The sequence below is a fragment of the Lethenteron reissneri genome, chromosome 56 (genome assembly GCF_015708825.2).
Source record: "Lethenteron reissneri isolate LAM-NWPU_2019-01 chromosome 56, ASM1570882v1, whole genome shotgun sequence".
Taxonomy (NCBI): domain Eukaryota; kingdom Metazoa; phylum Chordata; class Hyperoartia; order Petromyzontiformes; family Petromyzontidae; genus Lethenteron; species Lethenteron reissneri.
The window spans coordinates 1,190,190-1,217,634 of NC_083834.1; the positions used below are offsets into that span (position 1 = coordinate 1,190,190).

General features: G+C 56.0%; 1 protein-coding gene across 1 annotated transcript; it reads left to right on the forward strand.

The window, feature by feature from the left end:
* The first annotated feature begins 3,078 nt into the window (after positions 1 to 3,078).
* LOC133357116 (basic proline-rich protein-like) lies at positions 3,079 to 27,445 on the forward strand. The gene is made up of 6 exons (XM_061574907.1): positions 3,079 to 3,200; positions 14,760 to 14,912; positions 19,323 to 19,416; positions 21,631 to 21,998; positions 25,426 to 25,603; positions 25,738 to 27,445. Exons 2-5 carry the CDS (start codon positions 14,762 to 14,764, stop codon positions 25,572 to 25,574), a joined length of 762 nt encoding a protein of 253 aa, XP_061430891.1. The 5' UTR covers positions 3,079 to 3,200; positions 14,760 to 14,761; the 3' UTR covers positions 25,575 to 25,603; positions 25,738 to 27,445.

Genomic DNA, 27,445 nt, shown 5'->3' on the forward strand with positions numbered 1-27,445 from the left:
TCTGCTCATAATCATTAAGGACCCTCACGATGGTGGGCAGGCCTGGGCAAAGCTGCGTGGCCGGGAGTCGGATCCATTTTCTGTTTACCCTGGAGTGCGACAGGGATATTCTTTGCCCCCCCCCCCCCGCACACTATTGAACATAATCTTTGACCACGAAGCTCAATAAGCTTTCCACGGATGTACCAGTGGAATTTCCATCTGGTACGGTTACAATGAGAGGCTGAACGATGCCCGGGTGCAGTCAAGGGATGGTTCCCGCTTAGCCAACCATGATATGTATGCAGATGATCTGTTAATTGCTGCCCACTGAGAAGGATTTGTAGACTGCTGCTGAACCTGGAACGTGCTGAGGTGGGGCCTTACCATCAGCCCCAGAAAACAATGCACCTGCCTGGGTATTTAATGTCCTCAAATGACGCTCTCCCTCCACTCCTCTCCTTCCATTGGTGGGGGTAGCTGTGGAGAGAGTGGAAACGTTTCCATACCTGGGCAGTGTGTTTATGACCAGCTCCGGTTTGATAGCAGAGGTCTCGCTCCGAATCAGTCGAGCGACATTATCGTTTCATCGGCTGCGTAACGCTTCTGTGTGGAAGCTTCCTGGTATGTCGCTCCATATGAATCTGCCGCGGCCACGCCGTCCCTTCTCTATGCTTGCGAAACGGGGACTCCCTCCCCCCTCTTCCCCAATGGAACATACCTGGGCAGTGTGCTCAATTGATAGCCTCTTGGGGTACATAGCCTGGTACAAGCACCGTGGTGACACTACCACGAAGTGGCGAACGGCGTTTGTTACGTGATTTCGTGGTCTCGCGGAGCCCTGCATATGTACGGGATGTAGTAACCGCACTCTAACATTATACACACACCACAAACATGATGCCTTATTCATGTAATCGCGCACGGCCGATATGAATATTCTCATTGTGCATAATTCATATGGAGATCGCGTCACTCGCTGCCCGTGATGGTATTCAGTGAGCCGCCACGTCACACGGTCTCTCACCAGCCCCCACGGGGGACTTCGTCCCGGGTTCGGGGCAGGGTTCGAATTCAGAGTCGCGCGCGCGAGGCTCAAAGGCTCCTCACGGCAGCGGTGAGGAGTGGGGAGGGGGGTGACGCTCCGAGATCCGCACAGACGGATGCTACGGTGGTCCATTGCTGTGCTTGCTACCTCGCAGCCCCAAGCCGAGCGATCGACACGTGCGGCGCGGAAAGCCTCCCCATCCATCACGGCGCCAAGACGGCTCGAGCCACGGGGGGGAGGGGGGGGGTCGGCGTGGGTGATTGTCTCGTTAGGGAACGTTAATCGCTCCATTATTAAATGGCCGAGGCCGCGTGGCGCGTGGCCCGCAAATTCATTTCCCGTCGGCCCGTCGGCCCGGGGTGGAGGCGGCGGGCGGGGGGGGTCACGAGACCTGCGGCTCGCTCGCTTCGCTCTCCAATTAACGCCTCCCTAATGGCCAGGACCCCCCCACCCCAACCCACCCCCCACCCCACGCTCCCCCCACCCCCACCCCACTCTCCACGAGCAGCAGCGGCAGCAGGCTGGCTCGGGGCGGCAACTGGGAGGCGTGAAAGTGCGGGGCGCTGGGGAGTGGTGAGAGGCGACCTCCTGAGATATGGATCCTAATTAGCTCACCCCACCCCACCCGCCCCGCCCCCCTCATCTCCTGGGGGAATCCCCAGAGGGGGAGGGGGAATCCGCTCCCTTAATTGCTTCCGCCCGAGATGAATTATCAGCAGCTCCATTCCATTATCGCGAGTCGCCTCCACGCTAGAGAGATACAGAGGGGGAGACGTGGATCGTAAACACCACCGCCAAAACCACCACCACCACAACAACAACACAGCAACAACAACACAACAACGACACAAACAACAACAAGACAGCCGGCGGTGGCGGAGTGCGGTCCGACAGCCTGGCGCCGTGAGCGCCACGCCAGTGGCCTGTGGACAATGGGGCTCCATCCAGCAGTGGAGTGGCACTCGGCCTCATGACGAGGAGCACGCTGACCCCCCCCGCCCACCTGTGTTCAGGAGGAGGAGGGAGGAGGAGGGGGGAGGAGGAGGAGGGGGGGGACGATTCGACCGCTCGACTATTTCTGTGGTGTCCCCCACGCCCACGGGAGTGATCGTTCCGCCCCGTGTGGTGGAGGTTTTGTGTCGAACTGGGACCCGCGTCTTCGAGAGACGGCGAGATTGAGGAGGAGGAGGGCCCTTGCCTGTCGACACGTGGCACGTCGCCGCCATTTGCTCAGGCGAGCCTGGCTCTGCTGCTGCTGTTGATGAGACGGTGAATGTCGAAACCGGCCCGGAGTTTTTGCTCGTGTTGAACCGAATGCCCGCTGCTGGCTGATCCACGACGCCGTGGAGACTGTGGGGCGATGCTATTACGAGTTGAACACGTGGTAGGATATCGCGCCCAATATTCACAACGAAGGTCGTTGGGTTGGATCGCGTTTATATAAATGCGTGGTTAACACACCACCACCACTTTATTATGGACGACGTGCGAGTGTGAGTGTGTGTGCCTGTGTGTGTATGTGCCTGTGTGTGTGTGTGTGTGCCTGTGTGTGTGCCTGTGTGTGTCTGTGTGTGTGTGTATGTGCCTGTGTGTGTGTGTGTCTGTGTGTGTGTCTGTGTCTGTGTGTGTGTCCCACGTGGACTCTGCTGTCCGTCACCTCACGACGCCCCCGGCCCTCCCCCCACACCAAACGATGCCGCACCCCCCCCCCCCCCCCCTAAAAATGTCTTTCCCCGGCGCTCTTGAAATGCCACGGGAGAGATAAATACAACACGACAATCAGCGACGCCGCCCCGAGATAACAGCCACGCGGGCGGGGGGGGCCTCGCCCCCCCCTGCTCCTCCCCTCGCCCCCCCCCTGCACCCCCCCGCCCCGCCCCCCTGCGCCCCCCCCTGCTCCTCGCCCCGCCCCCCTCGTGCCCCGTTCATAAAATCGCCTCGTGGCGCGTGGGTGCCGGATTCACGGGGTGGCAGCAGCGACATCGGCGCCTCTCAGCACCGGGGTCCTCTACAGGGCAGTGGGCGGGAGGGGGGGGGGCTCCATCGAGGGGACCCAGCCCCTGGTGGTGGCGGGGGGGGGTCCATCTCCTGCTGCAGGGGTCCCGGCTGGGGGAAGGGGGAGGGGCTGCAGGGGGGGCGAGTGAACGCGGCGCCCCGGGGCGAGCACTCGGAGGTGAGAGGCACCGCTGGGGGGGTGGGAGGCTGGGAGAGAGGGGGGGGGTACCCCCTTATCCCGAATCCCCAGGGTTCTGGGGTCTGCCGAAGGGGGCGAAGTACTCGGTTCGCAGGTGGTGATGGTGGTGATGATGGGATTCGCGCGAGGCTTGGAGCGCCCGTGCTCAAAGAGTTTCTTGAGGAAGTCAGTAATTGATAAAATAATATTGATTGATATACCGGATACATAATGATCATTGTAATGACGCTGCCTGTGTGCCACATTCAGCTCTCTCGCGCGTCTAGTACATCGTGAGAGTTTACATCACTTTCAGCCGTGGTCGGCTTACATGAGTTGACGGTGTGGTGTGAGTGCGTGTGGGTGTGAGTGTCTGTGGGTGTGATTGTGTGTATGAGTTTGTATGGGTGTTAGTGTGTGTGGGTGTGATTGGGTGTGTGTGTATGGGCCTGAGTGTGTGTGCGTGGGTGTGAGGGTGTGTGTGTGTACGGGTGTGCTGATGATCAGCTCCGGTTTGACAGCAGAGGGTCTCATTATCTTTTCATCGGTTGCGCAACGCTGTGTGGAAGCTACCTGGTCTGTCGCTCCGCACGAAGTGTCCGGTCTTCTCTATGCTTGTGAAACGTGGACCTCTGTAATGGAACATCTGCGCCGCTTAGAAACATTCAGACTGGCATGTCTGTGATCCATCCTGGCTTTAACCAGGCTGGATTGTGAGGAGCACAAATCCTTGAAAGATCTGGACACATTCCCATCGGTGAGCTCCTTCTTCAAGGCAAGGCTACGTTGGCAATGCCATGTAGCCCGCATGCCCAGCCACCGCATTCCCAAGCAGCTTCTGTTGGTCGCACAGAGGGGGCTAAAAGGGCACGACACGGGCTGGAGAAGAGATTAACTGATGCGGTAGGAGCGGATATGGAGCTGAATGGACTTGCCGAAGACCTGTATCAGCGGTGTCAAGATCGGCCTCAGTGGAGGAGGCTCGTGAAGGACGCTACTACTGGGCGGTTGCAGGCAGTCGCCCTCCAGAAACAATGGAGGGCAGAGGAGCAACGCTCACAACAACGAGCTGAGCACCGGGCAGATACAATGGAGCAAGTTGGTACATGAGGGGGTACGGCTGGTGTGCATCTCCCGGTAATCTTAGTCAGCCAACCACTGGCACCTGCTGGGTCTGTCCCGACACCTGCTGTCAGCGAGCCTTCGACGCATGTGGCCTCAAAGTGGACCTGGCCTGGCACAGGCACCGTGGTGACGTCACCGTCACTTAGTGGCGAATGCCGAGTATTGGTATTGCGTGTGAGTGTGTGTCTGAGTGTGTGGGTGTGAGTGTGTGTCTGAGTGTATGGGTGTGAGTGTGTGTCTGAGTGTGGTGGGTGTGAGTGTGTGTCTCAGTGTATGGGTGTATGACTGAGTGTGTGGGTGTGAGTGTGTGTCTGAGTGTGTGGGGGTGAGTGTGTGTCTGAGTGTATGGGTGTGAGTCTGTGTATGAGTGTGTGAGTGTCTGAGTGTGTGTGTCTGAGTGTGTGTCTGAGTGTGTGTGTGTGAGTGTGTGTCTGAGTGTGTGGGGGTGAGTGTGTGTCTGAGTGTGTGGGTGTGAGTGTGTGTCTGAGTGCGTGGGGGTGTGTCTGAATGTATGGGTGTGAGTCTGAGTGTATGGGTGTGAGTCTGTGTATGAGTGTGTGAGTGTCTGAGTGTGTGTGTCTGAGTGTGTGTCTGAGTGTGTGTGTGTGAGTGTGTGTCTGAGTGTGTGGGGGTGAGTGTGTGTCTGAGTGTGTGGGGGTGAGTGTGTGTCTGAGTGTGTGGGGGTTAGTGTGTGTCTGAGTGCGTGGGTGTGTGTCTGAGTGTATGGGTGTGAGTCTGTGTATGAGTGTCTGAGTGTGTGTGTCTGAGTGTGTGTGTGTGAGTGTGTGTCTGAGTGTGTGGGTGTGAGTGTGTGTCTGACTGTGTGGGTGTAAGTGTGGGTGTAAGTGTGTGTGTGAGTGTGTGTCTGAGTGTGGGTGTGAGTGTGTGTCTGAGTGTGTGTCTGACTGTGTGGGTGTAAGTGTGTGTGTGAGTGTGTGTCTGAGTGTATGGGTGTGAGTGTGTGTCTGAGTGTATGGGTGTGAGTGTGTGTCTGAGTGTATGGGTGTGAGTGTGTGTCTGAGTGTGGTGGGTGTGAGTGTGTGTCTCAGTGTATGGGTGTATGACTGAGTGTGTGGGTGTGAGTGTGTGTCTGAGTGTGTGGGGGTGAGTGTGTGTCTGAGTGTATGGGTGTGAGTCTGTGTATGAGTGTGTGAGTGTCTGAGTGTGTGTGTCTGAGTGTGTGTCTGAGTGTGTGTGTGTGAGTGTGTGTCTGAGTGTGTGGGGGTGAGTGTGTGTCTGAGTGTGTGGGTGTGAGTGTGTGTCTGAGTGCGTGGGGGTGTGTCTGAATGTATGGGTGTGAGTCTGAGTGTATGGGTGTGAGTCTGAGTGTATGGGTGTGAGTCTGTGTATGAGTGTGTGAGTGTCTGAGTGTGTGTGTCTGAGTGTGTGTCTGAGTGTGTGTGTGTGAGTGTGTGTCTGAGTGTGTGGGGGTGAGTGTGTGTCTGAGTGTGTGGGGGTGAGTGTGTGTCTGAGTGTGTGGGGGTTAGTGTGTGTCTGAGTGTGTGGGGGTTAGTGTGTGTCTGAGTGCGTGGGTGTGTGTCTGAGTGTATGGGTGTGAGTCTGTGTATGAGTGTCTGAGTGTGTGTGTCTGAGTGTGTGTGTCTGAGTGTGGGTGTGAGTGTGTGTCTGAGTGTGTGTCTGACTGTGTGGGTGTAAGTGTGTGTGTGAGTGTGTGTCTGAGTGTATGGGTGTGAGTGTGTGTCTGAGTGTATGGGTGTGAGTGTGTGTCTGAGTGTGGTGGGTGTGAGTGTGTGTCTGAGTGTATGGGTGTATGACTGAGTGTGTGGGTGTGAGTGTGTGTCTGAGTGTGTGGGGGTGAGTGTGTGTCTGAGTGCGTGGGTGTGTGTCTGAGTGAATGGGTGTGAGTGTGAGTGTCTGAGTGTGTGTGTCTGAGTGTGTGTCTGAGTGTGTGTGTGTGTGAGTGTGGGTGTGAGTGTGTGTCAGAGTGTGTGGGTGTGAGTGTGTGTCTGACTGTGTGGGTGTAAGTGTGTGTGTGAGTGTGTGTCTGAGTGTATGGGTGTGAGTGTGTGTCTGAGTGTATGGGTGTGAGTGTGTGTCTGAGTGTGGTGGGTGTGAGTGTGTGTCTGAGTGTGGTGGGTGTATGACTGAGTGTGTGGGTGTGAGTGTGTGTCTGAGTGTGTGGGTGTGAGTGTGTGTCTGAGTGTGTGGGTGTGAGTGTGTGTCTGAGTGTGTGGGTGTGAGTGTGTGTCTGAGTGTGTGGGGGTGAGTGTGTGTCTGAGTGCGTGGGTGTGTGTCTGAGTGTATGGGTGTGAGTCTGTGTATGAGTGTGTGAGTGTCTGAGTGTGTGTGTCTGAGTGTGTGCGTGTGAGTGTATGTCTGAGTGTGTGTGTGTGTGTCTGAGTGTGTGGGTGTGAGTGTGTGTCTGAGTGTGTGGGTGTGAGTGTGTGTCTGACTGTGTGGGTGTAAGTGTGGGTGTAAGTGTATGTGTGAGTGTGTGTCTGAGTGTATGGGTGTGAGTGTGTGTGTGAGTGTGTGTCTGAGTGTGTGGGTGTGAGTGGGTGTCTGAGTGTATGGGTGTGTGAGTGAGTGTGTGTCTGAGTGTGTGGGGGTGAGTGTGTGTCTGAGTGCGTGGGTGTGTGTCTGAGTGTATGGGTGTGAGTCTGTGTATGAGTGTGTGCGTGTGAGTGTGTATCTGAGTGTGTGTGTCTGAGTGTGTGCGTGTGAGTGTGTCTGAGTGTGTGTGTGTGTGTGAGTGTATAGGTGTGAGTGTGTGTGAGTGTGTGTCTGAGTGTATGGGTGTGAGTGTGTGTCTTAGTGTGTGAGTGTGTGTCTGAGTGTGGGTGTGAGGGTGTGTCTGAGTGTATGGATGTGAGTGTGTGTGTGACTGAGTGTATGGGTGTGAGTGTGTGACTGAGTGTATGGGTGTGAGTGTGTGTGTGAGTGTATGGGTGTGAGTGTGTCTGAGTGTATGGGTGTGTGAGTGTATGGGTGTGAGTGTATGGGTGTGAGTGTGTGTGAGAGTGTATGGGTGTGAGTGTGTGTGTGAGTGTATGGGTGTGAGTGTGTGTGTGAGTGTGTGTGAGTGTATGGGTGTGAGTGTATGGGTGTGAGTGTATGGGTGTGAGTGTGTGTGAGTGTGTGTGTGAGTGTATCGGTGTGAGTGTGTGTGTGTGAGTGTATGGGTGTGAGTGTATGGGTGTGAGTGTGTGTGAGTGTATGGGTGTGAGTGTGTGTGTGAGTGTATGGGTGTGAGTGTGTGTGTGAGTGTGTCTGAGTGTATGGGTGTGAGTGTATGGGTGTGAGTGTATGGGTGTGAGTGTGTGTGAGTGTATGGGTGTGAGTGTGAGTCTGAGGGGAGCGGTTAGCGCTACGCTGCGCTACAAATCCGGCGGCCCGAGTTCAATTCCCGCTTGTGGCCAACACCAGTGACGATTATCTGAACCGGTCCTGGGTCCCCCCTAGGTCGACTCAGCCTCAAATGAGTACCTGGTGCGGTGTGTAAAGGTCGCCACTAGGGAGACAAAGGTGGACGGGCGTGGTACTGGCCACCCACCCCTCGTGTGCCGTGCTGGCATTCAGCACTTGCCCCAACAGTCTGTGCATGCTATATGGGGGATCTTTGTCTTCGTTTTGTGTGTGTCTGGGTGAGTGAGTGAACCCGGCCATCCAAGTTTCATTCCCGATCACGACCAACATCAGTGGCGGTTATCCGAACCCGTCCTAGGCCTCCTCCAGATTGGCTCAGCCTCAAAGGGGTACATGCTGCGGGGTGTATTAAACATCAGCATTGGGGAGGCAAAGGTGGTCGGGATCGGCGCTGGCCACCCAAACCCTCGTGTACCGTGCCGGCCTTCATAGAGGCTCGCTAACACCCCCCCCCCCCCCCCGCAACAGTCGATATATATGGAGCTTCTTTCGCATCGTACGTAGCCAACTGTGCGAATCTGAGGTATGGGCTACATGGGAGATCTTTGTCTTCATGTCCGCTTGTCGTAGACAGTGTCCGCTTGCCGTGGACACTGTCCGCTTGACGTGGACACTGTCCGCTTGACGTGGACACTGTCCGCTTGACGTGGACACTGTCCGCTTGACGTGGACACTGTCCGCTTGACGTGGACACTGTCCGCTTGACGTGGACACTGTCCGCTTGACGTGGACAGTGTCCGCTTGACGTGGACAGTGTCCGCTTGACGTGGACACTGTCCGCTTGACGTGGACACTGTCCGCTTGACGTGGACACTGTCCGCTTGACGTGGACAGTGTCTGCTTGACGTGGACACTGTCCGCTTGACGTGGACACTGTCCGCTTGACGTGGACACTGTCCGCTAGACGTGGACACTGTCCGCTTGACGTGGACAGTGTCCGCTTGACGTGGACACTGTCCGCTTGACGTGGACAGTGTCCGCTTGACGTGGACACTGTCCGCTTGACGTGGACAGTGTCCGCTTGACGTGGACAGTGTCCGCTTGACGTGGACACTGTCCGCTTGACGTGGACACTGTCCGCTTGACGTGGACACTGTCCGCTTGACGTGGACAGTGTCCGCTTGACGTGGACAGTGTCCGCTTGACGTGGACAGTGTCCGCTTGACGTGGACACTGTCCGCTTGACGTGGACACTGTCCGCTTGACGTGGACACTGTCCGCTTGACGTGGACAGTGTCCGCTTGACGTGGACACTGTCCGCTTGACGTGGACAGTGTCCGCTTGACGTGGACACTGTCCGCTTGACGTGGACACTGTCCGCTTGACGTGGACAGTGTCCGCTTGACGTGGACACTGTCCGCTTGACGTGGACAGTGTCCGCTTGACGTGGACACTGTCCGCTTGACGTGGACAGTGTCCGCTTGACGTGGACACTGTCCGCTTGACGTGGACAGTGTCTGCTTGACGTGGACAGTGTCCGCTTGACGTGGACAGTGTCCGCTTGACGTGGACAGTGTCCGCTTGACGTGGACACTGTCCGCTTGACGTGGACACTGTCCGCTTGACGTGGACAGTGTCCGCTTGACGTGGACAGTGTCCGCTTGACGTGGACACTGTCCGCTTGACGTGGACAGTGTCTGCTTGACGTGGACAGTGTCCGCTTGACGTGGACAGTGTCCGCTTGACGTGGACACTGTCCGCTTGACGTGGACACTGTCCGCTTGACGTGGACAGTGTCCGCTTGACGTGGACACTGTCCGCTTGACGTGGACAGTGTCCGCTTGACGTGGACAGTGTCCGCTTGACGTGGACAGTGTCCGCTTGACGTGGACACTGTCCGCTTGACGTGGACACTGTCCGCTTGACGTGGACACTGTCCGCTTGACGTGGACACTGTCCGCTTGACGTGGACAGTGTCCGCTTGACGTGGACACTGTCCGCTTGACGTGGACACTGTCCGCTTGACGTGGACACTGTCCGCTTGACGTGGACAGTGTCCGCTTGACGTGAACACTGTCCGCTTGACGTGGACACTGTCCGCTTGACGTGGACACTGTCCGCTTGACGTGGACACTGTCCGCTTGACGTGGACACTGTCCGCTTGACGTGGACAGTGTCCGCTTGACGTGGACAGTGTCCGCTTGTCGTGGACAGTGTCTTCGACACGTCCTTATTTCGCGCTGCTCGCTCGTGTAGTCGGATCTCCTTTTTTTTAATTTGAAATCCCATCGTCCCAATTCACTTACTGATCCTTTATCTCTCTCCGTTGTATCAGTCTACTCCCTGTGGATGAGGCTGTGCTGCTGTGTGAACATAATCGACTCTCTGATGTTCTCGGTGCCATGGCTCCTCTTATGTCCCGGTAATATCAGCCACGCGGCGCTTTTGGGCCCTTAGACATCAGAATGTCTCGCTGGCGGTTTTTTGCAGCCAAAATAAAAATAAAACCGGGACTCTTCATGCCACCACCAATTAACTACTCAAGACACACTGACGGGTGTCAATGTTTGGCAAATCATTTCACTGATAAAGTAACTGCCGTTCGCTCCTAGATGCGTTCATCTCCAGCTAACTTTTGCTCCGCATTTCCAGCCTCGTTTCCATGGTACAGCTCTCGCTCTGCTCCGTGTCATTCCTTCCACTGAGCTTTCTGCCCTGATCGCGAATTCCCCCCCCCCCGCCCCTCCGTGCCGTTGTCCACTGGACCCCTTTCGTACGTGGAAGAAAGCTTTGCCCCATTGGAACCATTTGCATGGGATCTATTCAATAGGTCTCTTAACGAGGTGATTGTTCCTTCCGCCGTCAAGGTGGTCGCTGTCACTCATCTGCTTATTACGCCTGGCCTAGATCCGCGGTGCTTCATTAATTACCGGCATATTTCCAATCTTCCTTTCATTTCCAAGGCCCTTGCGCGTGCTGTGGCAAATCGTCTCTGGCAGCATCTGTCTTTAAATGAATTGCTCGACCGATTTCAATCGGGGTTTAGAGCACAACACGGCACGGAGGTGGCTCTGATCAGGATGGTAAATGATCTGTTAATCGCTGCAGAGCACGGGACGACGAGTGCTCTGGTTCTTCTAGACCGCAGCTTTCGATACAATCGGCCGTGACATTTTAATTGAACGACTTGAAAATATTATGGGCTGGTAACAGGTTTTGCTCTGGAGTCGTTCCGTCTTACCTGCAAAACCGCAAGCAGTGTGTCTGTATGGGCGGCGTTAAGTCTTCGGTCATGCTCTGTGTCGTCTGGGGTTCCTCAAGTATCGGTGCTTGGTCCCATTCTGTTTAGCATTTAACATGGCCCAATTTGGAGGATTGCTGCAATTTCTCGGGCTGCGCTACCACTGCAGACGACACGGACATCCACCTCCAGCTAGCACCAGATGCTACGTCGGCAATGTCTTTGCTTTCATCGTCTTCAACGGCTGTAAAATCATGGATACAGAACAATTTTCTCCGGCTAAATGGAAATAGGACCGAAGTCCTCTCAGTCGCCTCTCCCCAACAGTTGGAAAAACTGGGAGCGTGAGGTTATTAATCTTGGGGTGATATTTGATGCGTTCCCTTTCCTTCGAAGCTCAAGTTAATAAGGTCGTGAAAATCTCGTTTTTTCCACCTCCCAAACATTGCTTGACTGCACAACACCATTACGCTGGCTGATTCTGAGAGGCCGGTCCATTCACTCGTTCCCTCGCTAATCGATGACTGCAATGCCTCGCTGGTTGCTGCTTCAAACAAGCTCCTTGGTAGACGACAAATTGTTTAGAATGCGGCCGCTAGGGTGCTAACCCGAACCCCATTACGTGGCAATTGTTCTTTGCTTTTCTCATTAAACTGGCTACCGGTCTTGACACGAGTAGAGTTTAAGAGCCTTCGACTAGTTTTTTAAAGCCTTGCATGGGCTGGCACCACCACAATATGAGTTAATTCATCCATTCATCCCCTCAAGGCCGTGAAGATCTGCAGGCTCCGCCCTTCTCTGCGTTTCTCAATCCCGGGGGGTGAGCGACCACTCGCTGCGTCTGCGCCTCGGTTGTGGAATTCCCTCCCGTTGGAAATTCGTTTATCCGATAATGTGGACACATTTAAGTATCTTCTTTAAAAAACACATCTTCAGTCCGTTTAGTCTATGTAGCTCTTGCTTCTCTCTTGGCATTTGCTTATTTGTATGAGGCGCCTTGAGACGTTCGTGGAAGGCGCTTCACAAATAAATGTAAATGATTCTTGTTGTTGTTGTGCACGCGCCCGGCACCGTGATCGCTCACGGTTCGTATCGCGCGCGTCCAGCCACGGAGACATCGCCTCCTCCCCCACTCCTACTCCCCCTCCTCTTCCTCCCCCTCCTCCTGCTCCCTCCTGTATCTCCCTGCCAGATCTCCCTCCTGCATCTCTCTCAATCCTTGTCCCACGTCTCTCCCTCGCCCCACAACCTCTTGTGTGCATGATACGGGCAAATGCCCCCCCCCCCCCGCGTGTAGCCCTGTACAGGCTGTTGGGAGTAAGTGCTGTTAGTGAACGCCGATGAAGGCCGGGACGTCGCGGGACACGGGGCAGGGGTCTGGCAGGGGGGCGAGGGGGCTGCGTGGGAGCAGCGAGGCGGGGGTAGGGAGTTGGTGCGGTTATTAAGGGGTGCACTTGTGTGTGTGAGTGTTTGTGCGTATGTTGGCGTGTCTGTATGTGTGGGTGTTTGTGCGTATGTTGGTGTGTCTGTCTGTGTGGGTGTTTGTGCGTATGTTGGTGTGTCTGTCTGTGTGGGTGTTTGTGCGTATGTTGGTGTGTCTGTATGTGTGGGTGTTTGTGCATATGTTGGTGTGTCTGTATGTGTGAGTGTTTGTGCGGATGTTGGTGTGTCTGTATGTGTGGGTGTTTTTGTATATGTTGGTGTGTCTGTCTGTGTGGGTGTTTGTGCGTATGTTGGTGTGTCTGTCTGTGTGGGTGTTTGTGCGTATGTTGGTGTGTCTGTATGTGTGGGTGTTTGTGCGTATGTTGGTGTGTCTGTATGTGTGGGTGTTTGTGCGTATGTTGGTGTGTCTGTATGTGTGGGTGTTTGTGCGTATGTTGGTGTGTCTGTATGTGTGGGTGTTTGTGCGTATGTTGGTGTGTCTGTCTGGGTGGGTGTTTGTGCGTATGTTGGCGTGTCTCTATGTGTGGGTGTTTGTGCATATGTTGGTGTGTCTGTATGTGTGGGTGTTTGTGCGTATGTTGGTGTGTCTGTATGTGTGGGTGTTTGTGCGTATGTTGGTGTGTGTCTGGGTGGGTGTTTGTGTGTCTGGGTGGGTGTTTGTGCGTATATTGGTGTGTCTGTCTGTGTGGGTGTAGCGTTTAACGCGCCGCGCTACGAACCCGGCGACCCGAGTTCCATTCCCGCTCGTGGCCAACACCGGTTACGATTATCTGACCCGGTCCTGGGCCTCCTCTAGGTCGACTGAGCCTCTAATGGGTACCCGGTGCGGTGTGCAAACATCACCACTATGGAGACAAAGGTGGCCGGGCGTCGTGTTCGCCACAAACCCCCTTCTGTGCCGTGCCAGCCTTCATAGGTGTTTGCTCGATAACATAACTTGCCCCAACAGTCTGTTCAAGGCTATACGCGGAATCTTTGTCATTGTGTGGTCCACCAAAAACAACCCCCACCTCTATGAAATGTTGTCATGGCTGAACCCAATCGACTCTTTCCCTTCATGGCATTTTAGCCCCCATTGCGGCTAACTGGGGCTCTGGGCGAGTGTGAGGGGCTGATTGCCCCATTATTTTCATTTAAAATGATCACAAAACTGCATGTTAAATAGGCGTCTATCAACGGTCTCCTGGCCAAACCCCATCTGGCGGATCCGCGAAGCTGAACCGCCACCCTCGGGGTTCCTCCAGAAATGGTAAAAAGCCACTGCGAGTGACCACGTGAAATGTTCAAATGCTCACTGACGAGGAGAGGCTGTCACTTCTCTGTCGGAAGCTGGACCAGAACCGCCTGGATCTCTGGCATTCAGGAGGTCCGGTGGACTGGCTCTTGGTCCAGTCACCATGAGAGATAGACAGTCCTCCACACAGCAGAGAGTGGCTCTTCCTCTGAGACAAAAGGGGGCATGGGAGGTGTGGGAAGCTGTTATCCCCAGGCTACTGTGGGTTCACCTCTCCACCAACGGGAGGCAAGAATTGGTGGTGGTTGTTTACTGAAGATGAACATCGGTGGATGGATGGAGGCAAGGCCGATGAGTCAGATGCCTCCTATGACCTCCTGTCAGAGGTGCTAGCTAAAGTGGCCCCTCAGGATAGAGTCATCCTTTTGGGTGACTTGAATGCCCGAGTGGGACTGGAGTGATTGGAAGGCATGGGCCAGATCAGCTCAACAACAACGGTAGGAGACTGCTAGACTTCTGTGCATCCCATGGGCTTGAAATTACCAATACGCTGTTCCGGCATCGGTGCATCCACACAACATCATGAATGCATGCCGGGTACAAGCAAAAACATCTGCTGGATGATATAGTGATGGAACAGCCCATATCCTTGACACCAGCACCTACTGTGGAGCTGATGTGCCCACTGACCATCAGCTTGCCATCTGTAAGATGCGCCTGCCATTCTTCCACTCCTGTGGTGAGTGTCCATCTAGGACCCCATCCAAACCTACAGTGGCCTGGTCTCAGCTAGCTGATGAAGGTTGCAAGTGAGAATTTCATTTTTTCATCGGCTGAAAAACGCTGCTGTGTGGAAGTTACCTGGTGTGTCTGTCCACACGAATTGTCCAGTCTTCTTGGCTGCAGTCATGCCCTTTATTCTCTTTGGATGCGAAATGTTGACCCCCCCACTAACGGAACTTCTGCGCCGGTTAAAAACATTCATGCTGGCCTGCCTACGATCCATCCTGGGTTTAACCTGCAGACTGAATCGCAGTGTGAGGACCTCACAAATCCTTGAAAGATCTGGACACAGTCCCATCAGTGAGCTCCTCCGGCAGGCAAGGCTGCGTTGTTGCTGCTGATGTTTATGTTGTTGCTGCTGTAGCTGTTGTTGCTGCTGTTGTTGTTGTTGCTGTGGTGGTGGTAGGGATGTCGGAGGGGCGCGGCAATGACAGTGCGGTGGGGGGGCCGCAGACCCCAGGGCCCCAGGAGGGGTCCCCGAACTCCCCCCACGCCGAGCTGTACGAGGAGTACGAGTACGAGTACAATGTCTCCTTCGAGGGACTCTCCGCTAACAAATGTGAGTACCCCCTCCACCTCCATGGAGAGGAGCACGTGGTACTCCCCCACCCCCCCCCCCAAATTAACGTGGCTCAGCTGGGGGGGGGGGGTCCCGACGCTCACCGTTGGTCTCGACGCGACCTCTTGGGCCACAGTTGTTCTACTCTTGCTGCCGTGATGATGCCGGCAGCAGCAGCAGCAGCAGCCATGAGTTCCAGGAGCTCGACGCCGATGTCGGGGTCTGCTGCTGGCCACGACAAGAGCACTGCGGCCGAGAGAGAGAGAGACAGAGAGAGAGAGAGACAGAGAGAGACAGAGAGAGAGACAGAGAGAGAGACAGAGAGAGAGACAGAGAGAGAGACTTTTGACTTTTTATAATTTTATTTCACCAGCGCAAATTGCGCTGGAATATTCCGGTTCATTCAGTTATACCTGCCTTTATGGCAACAATAATTTTGCAACATCATCCCGCACCACATCGCCACCGCCCCACAGCCAGTGTCTGGTGTGCTTTTGCTTTTCAAAGCATTCAGTGTACCTGCCTTTACTGGCAATAAACACTGATCGTCATCACACACCACGTCGCCACCGCTCACAGCCAGTGTCCGGTGTGCTCGTCATCCGGGCCTCTCACACCCCTTTGCCTAGCAGAGTAGCTCTTCCGCTCCCACCTCCTCACCCTCCTCCCCAGCCGGCGGCGGTAGTGGTGTCCTCTTCAACGCCTCGGGGGGGAAGGGGGTGATGGGGGGGGATGGCGGCTGTTTTCGGACCTTGTTCATCAAGGCCTTTACCCGGAAGATTTCCTGGCGACTATATCCGAACGTGCTCGGGTCCTGGACCACACGCCGAGCTGTGCTCATAAAGTTCTTCCTGTTGGGGAAACTGTCCTGCACGCGGATGTTTCGTTTCCCATACGACCATTTTAGGAAGCCGAGGAGATACTCGGGGGAGCATTCCATCTCGGCCATCGGAGGCCAGCTCATCGGCCTTTCCGCCTGTCCCTTTGGGTGCCGCCGCTGACGCCGCCCACCCTGCTCCCTTGCGACGACGGGCTGGGCGAGGCTGGGTCTGGCTGCTCGTCCTCCGGCAGGATCGGCCCCGTTTCGGCCAATAAATCCAACACCCGGTTGGCCTCCCAAGCACTGAAACCGTAAATGTGTGGATCCCAGTGCACGTCCATTACCACATCCGCAAGGGAGCGCTTATCGGGGAAAGCCTTCATCAGCTCCTTCACCGCATTCCCCTTTTTCTTCCTTTCCATCTCCTTCAACCACAAGAGGAGGGCTCTGGGCGTGCACTCCCCCGGCCTAGCCTCATTCCTCCAACCTCCAAGCTTCTGGGGGTACTCCTCCTTGTCCAGATCGTCTTCCGAGTCATCACTATTAGCTACAGCTACAGCTTTCCGGACGGCACGAGCCCACCCTCCGGTGCCCACCGACGTTCCCGGGATGGGGGCCTCCCCAGGCTCGAGCCCAATTTTGGCCTTTTTTTCCTCCTCATTCCCTCTTTCGCTCCTTCGTCGTGCCACCTTGGGGTGGGCGGAGGGTCGCCCTTCACCGGCACGAAACCCCCCGGCACGCCGTTATCATCGGTGTCGGGCCACCCCCCGATGTCGGTGAGGGTAACGCCACCTCCCACGTCGGCGCAGGCCTCCTCTTCCATCCCCGCCGCCGCATCTGGGGCCGGGCCCGCGCTGGGCACAGTCCCGCTCGCAGGCAGCCCACTCCCCCCCGGGTCCATTCCCATCTCCTCCCCCTCCCCCGAGACAGGCGAAGGGGTGCTTCCCGGAGCTTCGACGCCACCCGGCGCAGCCACGGCGCCGGTGGCGGTCGTCAGTCGTTCCTCTCCCTGCATTGGAGGGGGGTGAGGTTGGGCCCGGAGGTCGCGCCCCCGGCTCGGTCGTCTCCACCAGGGGCGCGCCACCCACGCCCCCCCCCCCCCCTCCGCAGGGCGGTCAGCTGGCTGGGTACCGTCGCCAGCTGTTTGGCTGTTCCCATGGGCTGGGCGCTCCCGCGCCGGCCCATCTTCCTCCTCTTCCGCGCCCCTCCGACGCCGGTGGACGCTCCACTGTCATCGGCAGCGGGTTCCTCCTCCGGTGCCGGCTCTCCGCGCTCCGGCACGGAAACGGCACCATCCAGCCGCGGCTGTTGCTGCTGCCGGTGTTGATGCGGCGGCTGCTGCTGCACATCCTGCGGCGGCGGCGGCGGTGGCGGGGGGTGCTCCCTCACCCGCTGCCGCTGCTGCTGCGGCTGTTGCTGCTGCTGGTTCTGCAGCTGCTGCTGCTGCTGCCGCTCACGACGCTCCCGCTGCTGCCGCCGTTGCGGCTGCAGCGTCGGCGTCGTCTCTGTCATGGCTCCACCCGACCCCACCTTGGTGGAGCAGTTCTTTCTCACGTGCCCCACGCCGCCACATCCGTAGCAGCGCGGTGCGGTCGTAGCCAGGTACACCGTGTGGACGCGGCCACCAGTGGTGCGCTTGATGGCCACGTCCAACACGGTGCGTCCACCTTTCAGGATGAGGAGCACCTGCCGTTGCCCGGACAAAATGTGTCGCATGGTAGGGTTCCGCGTCCTTATAGGCAGCAGGCTGATGTTTGAGGCCACCGTGCCGAAGCGTTGCAGCTCTCCGATCAGCTCTGCGTCAGTCATATATGGTGGAGCGCCCGTGATGGTAATCCGCGCCGTCGGTGCTGTGAGCGGGGTGCACTGCACCAGCTGCCCCCCCTCACCTCCGACTGCGAGTCCTTTCTCCACCACCCGTGCCGCCGCCTCCACCGTGGCTACGTACACGACATAGCCACGATTTTCCCGCTGCACCACCCGGACAGCAGGCAGCCCGGTGTGCATTGCCACTGCTGTGGCGACTTCCTCAGCTGTTGTCCCCGGCGATGGCAACAGCGGAAGCCGTGATCGTCGGTGAGGGCCTCCATGCTGCTGGGCTGAACCACGTCGCCCGCATGGCAGCACCAGCAGCAACAAAAATATTCGCCAAAAAAAATAAAATAACAAAATAAAAATAACAAAATAACAAAGTAATAAAACACCACACAAACACACGACACACAACCAACCCGAACCGCCAGACAGACAGACCCACACACACACACGTGCACAAACCACCACACAAACACACGCACCACCAAACCCACAAGCAGACAGCGAAAAAAACGAACAAACAGAACAAACACACAAACAAAACGACAGACAAACGAACAAACACACGCACAAGCAGACACACAAACACACAACCACACAACCAGACACTCACCAAACGAACAACCAGGCCAAACACACGCGATGGTCGGCCAGGTAAAAAAACACCAGGCAAACACACGAACCGACCAACCAAGCAGACAAACCAACAAAACAAACACACAGACAAACCCACAAACGACAGTAGTAATAAAAAACTAACTACAGCAGGCTGACTCACAGGGAGAAACGCAGAAATAACCTAGCGTTTCTCCCTAGGAAAACTCTCTTTAGGCCGGGCTCAGGCTTTCACCTGAGCCCAGGCCTCCATTCACACCCACGTTGGAGCGGGAGCAACAGGTGTGTGCGGCCGCACCCAACGAGAGACACAGAGAGAGAGAGAGAGAGACAGAGAGAGAGAGAGACAGAGAGAGAGACAGAGACAGAGAGCCGCAGTGATTGGAGCGCGCCGGCCCCATTGTAACCCAACAGTAGTGGTCCCAGGCTGCCAGACTTCTGTGTGACCCGCCGGCCGCCCATGATGACCAGTACGCCGGGTCCAAGCGAGAACATCGGCAGAGTGACCGATTCACCGAATGCCGGCCCATGTCCTCGACGGCGGAGCTGATCTGCCCGCTGACCATCGTCTGTGTGACGCGCCCGCCATTCCTCCACTGCGGCGGTGCGACTTGTGTGTAGGGGACCCGAGCGGGCGTAAGTGAGTGTACGGGGTCAGGAGGCGGTCACACTAACAGTGACAACCGCCCGAGTGAATTGACGGCTCAGAACTCGGGGTCGGAGGTCACTAGCACAGTAGAGACGGGGACGGGACCCCAATCAGTGTGCGGGGAGGGGGGGGCTCGACCCACGACCCTCGCACGATCCCCAGAGGGTCCCAGCCCCCCCCCCAACCTGTCACCCCCCGCCCCTTCCACACACCCCCCCCCCCCCCCGTAAATTAAAATGTCTGTGAGTGCGGAGGTGTGAATCGGCGGCACAAGAGGGGAGAGAGAGAGGGGGGGAGAGTGTAGAGCGGGGGGAGGGTGGAGAGTGGGGGCGCTTGGAGAGACTAGAGCGTGTAGAGAGGATGGAGAGAGGGGGGAGTCGAGAGAGGGTGGAGAGCGGCGTAAAAGTCTGAGAGGGATGAGAAGGGAGTAAGAGGCGATTGAAATGGAGTACACAGGTGGGGGAGTGTGACCCCATGACCTCTCGTGCCCCCCCCCCCCCCCCTGCCCAAGACTCCATCGTGATTGGCTTCTGGATCGGCCTGGCCGCGTTCATCGTCTTCCTCTTCACCGCGCTGGCGCTCATGGTCAACATGACCAACAGGAGGTGACTCCCCCCCCCCCCCCGTGACCCCGCGTGACCCCTCACGAGTTCCCAAGATTACTGACGATTTCCGATGACCCCGTGACCTCCCGTGACTTCCTGTTTCCCCTCCTAGAGTACCAGTTCGACCCCGTTCGAACCCTGACGCCTGCTGCTGTATATTTGGAGTTTGCGTGTCTCTCTTTCATCATCATCACAGTGGCTAGGAGATGTTAACTTCCTCGCCTGGTATACAGGTCGTGGGTTCGATCCCGACCCTGACGCCTGCTGCTGCTGTATATTTGGAGTCTGCGTGTATCTCTCTCATCATCATCACGGTGGCTAGGAGATGTTAACTACCTCGCGTGGTCTACAGGAGGTCGTGGGTTCGATCCCGACCCTGACGCCTGCTGCTGTATATTTGGAGTTTGAGTGTCTCTCTCCCCGTGGTCGCGTGGATTTTTCTCCGAGTCCTCCGTTTTTTCCCCTCCACGTTTAGAATCAACTTCACGCGTTTAGAGATTATTCGCCTACTGCTAATACATTCCCTTATGATGGTGATAATCCACTTTGGTTGAGCTATAACGTTTGATGGCCAGGTCGCTTCTGAATGTGAGCTGTATAGCTCAGTAGGCCTTACCTGGGAAAATAAAAAATGCTGCAGTTCTGGTTATAAGAAAAAGAAGACCCACCCAATAAAATATAGCGCCAGCTCCGTGTGTAAAGGCAATAGTATCCTTAACAGACTGTAGGATCACGCGCGCAGTCGTTAAACGTGAAAGTGACGGCTGCTGCGGAAACATGAAACCTTGGTGACTGTTTTGAGAAACAAGCCAAGCAAAGAAAAACGGCACGGCATTAGACACGAATAATGGCTGACGTCTCTATTCCTGGCCGCGTCTCTCCACTCTCACCCTGCCCCTGTCTCTCCCCCTGCTCCTGTCTCTCCCCCTGCCCCTGTCTTTCCCCCTGCCCCTGTCTCTCATCCTGCCCCTGTCTCTCACCCTGCCCCTGTCTCTCACCCTGCCCCTGTCTTTCCCCCTGCCCCCGTCTCTCACCCTGCCCCTGTCTCTCACCGTGCCCCTGTCTCTCCCCCTGCCCCTGTCTCTCACCCTGCCCCTGTCTCTCACCCTGCCCCTGTCTCTCACCCTGCCCCTGTCTCTCACCCTGCCCCTGTCTCTCCCCCTGCCCCTGTCTCTCCCCCTGCCCCTGTCTCTCACCCTGCCCCTGTCTCTCACCCTGCCCCTGTCTCTCACCCTGCCCCTGTCTCTCCCACCTGCCCCTGTCTCTCCCCCTGCCCCTGTCTCTCTCCCTGCCCCTGTCTCTCCCCCTGCCACTGTCTCTCCCCCTGCCCCTGTCTCTCCCCCTGCCCCTGTCTCTAACCCTGCCCCCGTCTCTCACACTGCCCCTGTCTCTCACCCTGCCCCTGTCTCTCCCCCTGCCCCTGTCTCTCCCCCTGCCCCTGTCTCTCCCCCTGCCACTGTCTCTCCCCCTGCCCCTGTCTCTCCCCCTGCCCCTGTCTCTAACCCTGCCCCTGTCTCTCCCCCTGCCCCTGTCTCTAACCCTGCCCCTGTCTCTCACCCTGCCCCTGTCTCTCCCCCTGCCCCTGTCTCTAACCCTGCCCCTGTCTCTCCCCCTGCCCCTGTCTCTAACCCTGCCACTGTCTCTCCCCCTGCCCCTGTCTCTCCCCCTGCCCCTGTCTCTCCCCCCTGCCCCTGTCTCTCCCTCTGCCCCTGTCTCTAACCCTGCCACTGTCTCTCACCCTGCCCCTGTCTCTCCCCCTGCCCCTGTCTCTCCTCCTGCCCCTGTCTCTCCTTCCCCTGCCCCTGTCTCTCCCCCTGCCCCTGTCTCTCCCCCTGCCCCTGTCTCTCCCCCTGCCCATGTCTCTCCCCCTGCCCCTGTCTCTCCCCCTGCCCCTGTCTCTCCTTCCCCTGCCCCTGTCTCTCCCCCTGCCCCTGTCTCTCACCCTGCCCCTGTCTCTCCCCCTGCCCCTGTCTCTCCTTCCCCTGCCCCTGTCTCTCCCCCTGCCCCTGTCTCTCACCCTGCCCCTGTCTCTCCCTCTGCCCCCGTCTCTCCCCCTGCCCCTGTCTCTCACCCTGCCCCTGTCTCTCACCCTGCCCCTGTCTCTCACCCTGCCCCTGTCTCTCATCCTGCCCCTGTCTCTCACCCTGCCCCTGTCTCTCCCCCTGCCCCTGTCTCTCCCCCTGCCCCTGTCTCACCCCCCCCCCCCCCCCCCAGCGCGCTGCGAGGTGCGGGGTGCGAGCTGAGCCACGAGCGGCGGCGCTGGCACCGCGGCAGCAGCAGCGGCGGCGGCGCCTCCCCCGGGGGTGCCGCCCGACTGGTGCTGGACCAGGGCGGCCCGGACTGCGAGGCCGGGCTCCAGGGCCCCGGCGAAGGGGACCCCGGCCAAGGGGACCCCGGCCAAGGGGACCTTCCTGAGCCGCGGTCGCCCCCCGCCGCCCCCCCTCGCGCTCCCCCGCGTCGTCCCGGGGGTTCCGGCCCCCCCCCCATCGCGGACCCCGGGTGGGCCGGGATGGCCTGGGCCTCGAGCCGGGACCCCGAGGTGTACTCAGAGTGCAGGATCCCCCTCGTGGGGGGCCTGCCAGGTAACGGGGGGTGCGGCGGGGGGCACAGGGGGTGAGAGGGGGTCACTTTGGCCGTAACAGAGATCATTTTTTTCCGGAAATGTATTTAAAGTGACATTTTGTCCGTGAGTGAAGTAATTTAGATTTCTTCAGTATCGTGGCTGTCTCTGCTCTGATCTCTGTCTGTCTCTGCTCTGATCTCTGTCTGTCTGTCTCTGCTCTGATCTCTGTCTGTCTGTCTCTGCTCTGATATTTGTCTGTCTGTCTCTGCTCTGATCTCTGTCTGTCTGTCTCTGCTCTGATCTCTGTCTGTCTGTCTCTGCTCTGATCTCTGTCTGTCTCTGCTCTGATCTCTATCTGTCTGTCTCTGCTCTGATCTCTGTCTGTCTCTACTCTGATCTCTGTCTGTCTGTCTCTGCTCTGGTTTCTGTCTGTCTGTCTCTGCTCTGATCTCTGTCTGTCTGTCTCTGCTCTGATCTCTGTCTGTCTGTCTCTGCTCTGATCTCTGTCTGTCTCTGCTCTGGTCTCTGTCTGCCTGTCTCTGCTCTGATCTCTGTCTGTCTGTCTGTCTCTGCTCTGATCTCTGTCTGTCTGTCTCTGCTCTGGTCTCTGTCTGTCTGTCTGTCTCTGCTCTGATCTCTGTCTGTCTGTCTCTGCTCTGGTCTCTGTCTCTCTGTCTCTGCTCTGATCTCTGTCTGTCTCTACTCTGATCTCTGTCTGTCTGTCTCTGCTCTGATCTCTATCTGTCTGTCTCTGCTCTGATCTCTGTCTCTCTGTCTCTGCTCTGATCTCTGTCTGTCTCTACTCTGATCTCTGTCTGTCTGTCTCTGATCTGATCTCTATCTGGTTGTCTCTGCTCTGATCTCTGTCTGTCTCTGTTCTGATCTCTATCTGTCTGTCTCTGTTCTGATCTCTATCTGGTTGTCTCTACTCTGATCTCTGTCTGTCTGTCTCTGCTCTGATCTCTGTCTGTCTCTGTTCTGATCTCTATCTGGTTGTCTCTGTTCTGATCTCTCTCTGGTTGTCTCTACTCTGATCTCTGTCTGTCTGTCTCTACTCTGATCTCTGTCTGTCTGTCTCTGCTCTGATCTCTGTCTGTCTGTCTCTGCTCTGATCTCTATCTGTCTGTCTCTGCTCTGATCTCTGTCTGTCTGTCTCTGCTCTGATCTCTGTCTGTCTGTCTCTACTCTGATCTCTGTCTGTCTGTCTCTGTTCTGATCTCTATCTGTCTGTCTCTGCTCTGATCTCTGTCTGTCTGTCTCTGCTCTGATCTCTATCTGTCTGTCTCTGCTCTGATCTCTGTCTGTCTGTCTCTGCTCTGATCTCTGTCTGTCTGTCTCTGCTCTGATCTCTGTCTGTCTCTGCTCTGATCTCTATCTGTCTGTCTCTGCTCTGATCTCTGTCTGTCTGTCTCTGCTCTGGTCTCTGTCTGTTGTCTCTGCTCTGATCTCTGTCTGTCTGTCTCTGCTCTGATCTCTGTCTGTCTCTGCTCTGATCTCTGTCTGTCTGTCTCTGATCTCTGTCTCTCTGTCTCTGCTCTGATCTCTGTCTGTCTCTACTCTGATCTCTGTCTGTCTGTCTCTACTCTGATCTCTGTCTGTCTGTCTCTGCTCTGATCTCTATCTGTCTGTCTCTGCTCTGATCTCTGTCTGTCTGTCTTTGCTCTGATCTCTGTCTGTCTGTCTCTGCTCTGATCTCTGTCTGTCTGTCTCTGCTCTGATCTCTATCTGTCTGTCTCTGCTCTGATCTCTGTCTGTCTCTGCTCTGATCTCTATCTGTCTGTCTCTGCTCTGATCTCTGTCTGTCTGTCTTTGCTCTGATCTCTGTCTGTCTGTCTCTGCTCTGATCTCTGTCTGTCTGTCTCTGCTCTGATCTCTATCTGTCTGTCTCTGCTCTGATCTCTGACTGTCTCTGCTCTGATCTCTATTTGTCTGTCTCTGCTCTGATCTCTGTCTGTCTCTGTTCTGATCTCTATCTGTCTGTCTCTACTCTGATCTCTGTCTGTCTGTCTCTACTCTGATCTCTGACTGTCTCTGCTCTGATCTCTGTTTGTCTGTCTCTGCTCTGGTCTCTATCTGTCTGTCTCTGCTCTGATCTCTGTCTGTCTGTCTCTGCTCTGATCTCTGTCTGTCTTTGCTCTGATCTCTGTCTGTCTGGCTCTGCTCTGATCTCTGTCTGTCTGTCTCTACTCTGATCTCTGTCTGTCTGTCTCTGCTCTGGTCTCTGTCTGTCTGTCTCTGCTCTGATCTCTGTCTGTCTGTCTCTGCTCTGATCTCTGTCTGTCTGTCTCTGCTCTGATCTCTGTCTGTCTGTCTCTGCTCTGATCTCTGTCTGTCTGGCTCTGCTCTGATCTCTGTCTGTCTGTCTCTACTCTGATCTCTGTCTGTCTGTCTCTGCTCTGATCTCTGTCTGTCTGTCTCTGCTCTGATCTCTGTCTGTCTGTCGCTGATCTGGTCTCTGTCTGTCTCTGCTCTGATCTCTATCTGTCTGTCTCTGCTCTGATCTCTGTCTCTCTGTCTCTGCTCTGATCTCTGTCTGTCTCTACTTTGATCTCTGTCTGTCTATTTCTGCTCTAATCTCTGTCTGTCTCTGCTCTGATCTCTGTCTGTCTGTCTCTGCTCTGGTCTCTGTCTGTCTGTCTCTGATCTGATCTCTATCTGGTTGTCTCTACTCTGATCTCTGTCTGTCTGTCTCTGCTCTGATCTCTGTCTGTCTGTCTCTACTATGATCTCTGTCTGTCTGTCTCTGCTCTGATCTCTGTCTGTCTCTGTTCTGATCTCTATCTGGTTGTCTCTACTCTGATCTCTGTCTGTCTGTCTCTACTCTGATCTCTGTCTGTCTGTCTCTGCTCTGATCTCTATCTGTCTGTCTCTGCTCTGATCTCTGTCTGTCTGTCTCTGCTCTGATCTCTGTCTGTCTGTCTCTGCTCTGATCTCTGTCTGTCTCTGCTCTGATCTCTATCTGTCTGTCTCTGCTCTGATCTCTGTCTGTCTATCTCTGCTCTGATCTCTGACTGTCTCTACCCTGATCTCTGTCTTTCTCTGTTCTGATCTCTATCTGTCTGTCTCTACTCTGATCTCTGTCTGTCTGTCTCTACTCTGGTCTCTGTCTGTCTCTGCTCTGATCTCTGTCTGTCTGTCTCTGTTCTGATCTCTGAATGTCTCTGCTGTGATCTCTGACTGTCTCTGCTCTGATCTCTGTTTGTCTGTCTCTGCTCTGGTCTCTATCTGTCTGTCTCTGCTCTGACTTCTCTCTGCGTCTTTGCTGTCTGGTTGTTGTCAGCGATTGCTGTGGTCATTGTGGCAGGCCCCGGCCTCCCTCTCGCCAATGAGAATCTCCTCTGGCGCTCTCTCGGGCCCTCGCCTCGCTACACAAAATCTCAACGTGAAGCGTGAATCTCGCCAAGCAGATGCTGACCCCCCACTCTCTGTGCTTCTGCCGTTCGCAGCGCCGCTCCCCGCGCCGTCGCTCCCCGTCGCCTCTCCCGACGGAGCCCCCCACGGCGAGGGGCGACCCCATCCACCGGTCTCCCCCCTGGCGCTGTCCCCTCCGCCGGTCCCCCTCCCGGGACGACTCCAGCTCGACCCCGACCCCTAGCGTGACGACTCCACCTCGACCCCAACGCCGTGCGTGGAGACCGTGCCGTGCTAGGGTCTCAGCAAACCACTCACCCACCCGCTCACCAACCCACTTACCCACCCGCTCACCAACCCACCCACCCACTTCTCCCTCACTCACTCCCCCTCTCTCTCTCTCTCAGAGTTGACTGCTACGGTTGTCATGGCGCTGCAGGGCGCTCGTCGTGCCACGCTGGGAGGCGCCACCACCACCACCGCTGCCACCACCGCTGCCACCACCACCACCACCACTGCCACCACCGCCGCCACCACAACCGCCACCACCGCTGCCACCACCGCAACCACAACCGCCGCCACCGCCGCCACCACCGCCGCCACCACAACCGCCACCACCGCCGCCGCCGCTGCGTGGTTCTTAGCCCTTCGAATAATTTTAATAAATGTTTGACCATGACGCCGGCGCACCAAATGGCCGTGGTACCCGTGTCGTGGTCACTGCGTGCACGCGAGACGGCAGCGTTTACCAGGGGCGGCCTGCCGAGCACCAACCGCGAGACCGCCGCGGCGAGCGGCCTACAGCGGGATCGCGTTACCCGGTGTGTAGGCCTCGGCAAGGTAAGGTCAAAGTTAAGAGGTAAAAACGAGCCTACCTTTACCCTACCTTTTACCTTACCACAATACAATCACTCTACCCTACCTTTTACCCTTTAGCAGGTAAGGTAAAAGGTAAAAAGTAACGAGCCTACCTTTACCCTACCTTTTACCCTTACCCCATGCAAATTACCCGATTACAGGGTAATTACTGGGGTACTACTACACATGAACAAGGTTTATAACGGTAAATGCTGTGAGGTTGATCGCATTCTTCATATAGAATACTCTCGATTCTAATTTTACACGCTTGTTCTTGTCGTTGTTGTCATTGTTGTCGTTGTTGTCGTCGTCGTTGTCGTATCCTCAAATCTTATAACTCAATTTTAACCCACTTCCTAATGTGGTATCGACTGCAAACTTGGTATACTTACGTCATACTGATGACAATACTATATTCTATAAAAAAAAGATATATTTTTAAACATTCTTTTTTATATGTTATGTTTCGGCTTGGGTCTAATTGTCCACGCTCAACTGACGTTGGCTGTATTTGGCCACGGTCCCTTACATGATGGCAAACTTCGGGGCCACTTCCTGGAGTTTTGGAGTTCTGCCATTACTAGTACATTTCATAAAAGCGTGTTTAAAAAACAGTTTTTACTTATTAAATGGAGGCCACGGACTGCGCCACGGAGCTTCTAGCGGTAAACAAGGCACCGTATTTACCGGGTAATACTTTGCGCTACCTTTACCCTACCGGGTAATTCTTCCTTCTTCTTCTTTAGTGCTGCCTAACGGCGTGTGCGACTTCACGATGATATTGGTCCCGGTCTAGCACGGCGTGTAGAGTTTGTGCTGTTGTTAATTGTAGCCATGTTTTGATGTTACTGAGCCATGTCGTTTTTGGCCGTCCTGGTCGTTTTTTCCCTTCGATTTTTCCTTCCAGGATTTGCTTTAATAGCTGGTATTTGTGGTCGTTTCGGGCAATGTGGCCTAGGTAGTAACACTTCCTGCTAATGATGGTCTTCAGCAGTTGCCTGTCAGTGCCCATATCTTGCAGAACTTGTGTATTGGTGGTTTTGGCTGTCCATGGGATTTTCAGCATTCTTCGATACAGCCACATCTCGAAAGCTTCGAGCCTTTTTGTTGCTGTTGTTGTCAATGTCCACGTCTCTACTCCGTACAGCAAAATTGACCAGATGTAGCATTTCAGTGTGCGCAGTTTCAGTGATGTACTCAAGTTGCGGTCTGCAAGGAGTGTTTTCCATTTAATAAATGCTTGCCTTGCTTGTTCAA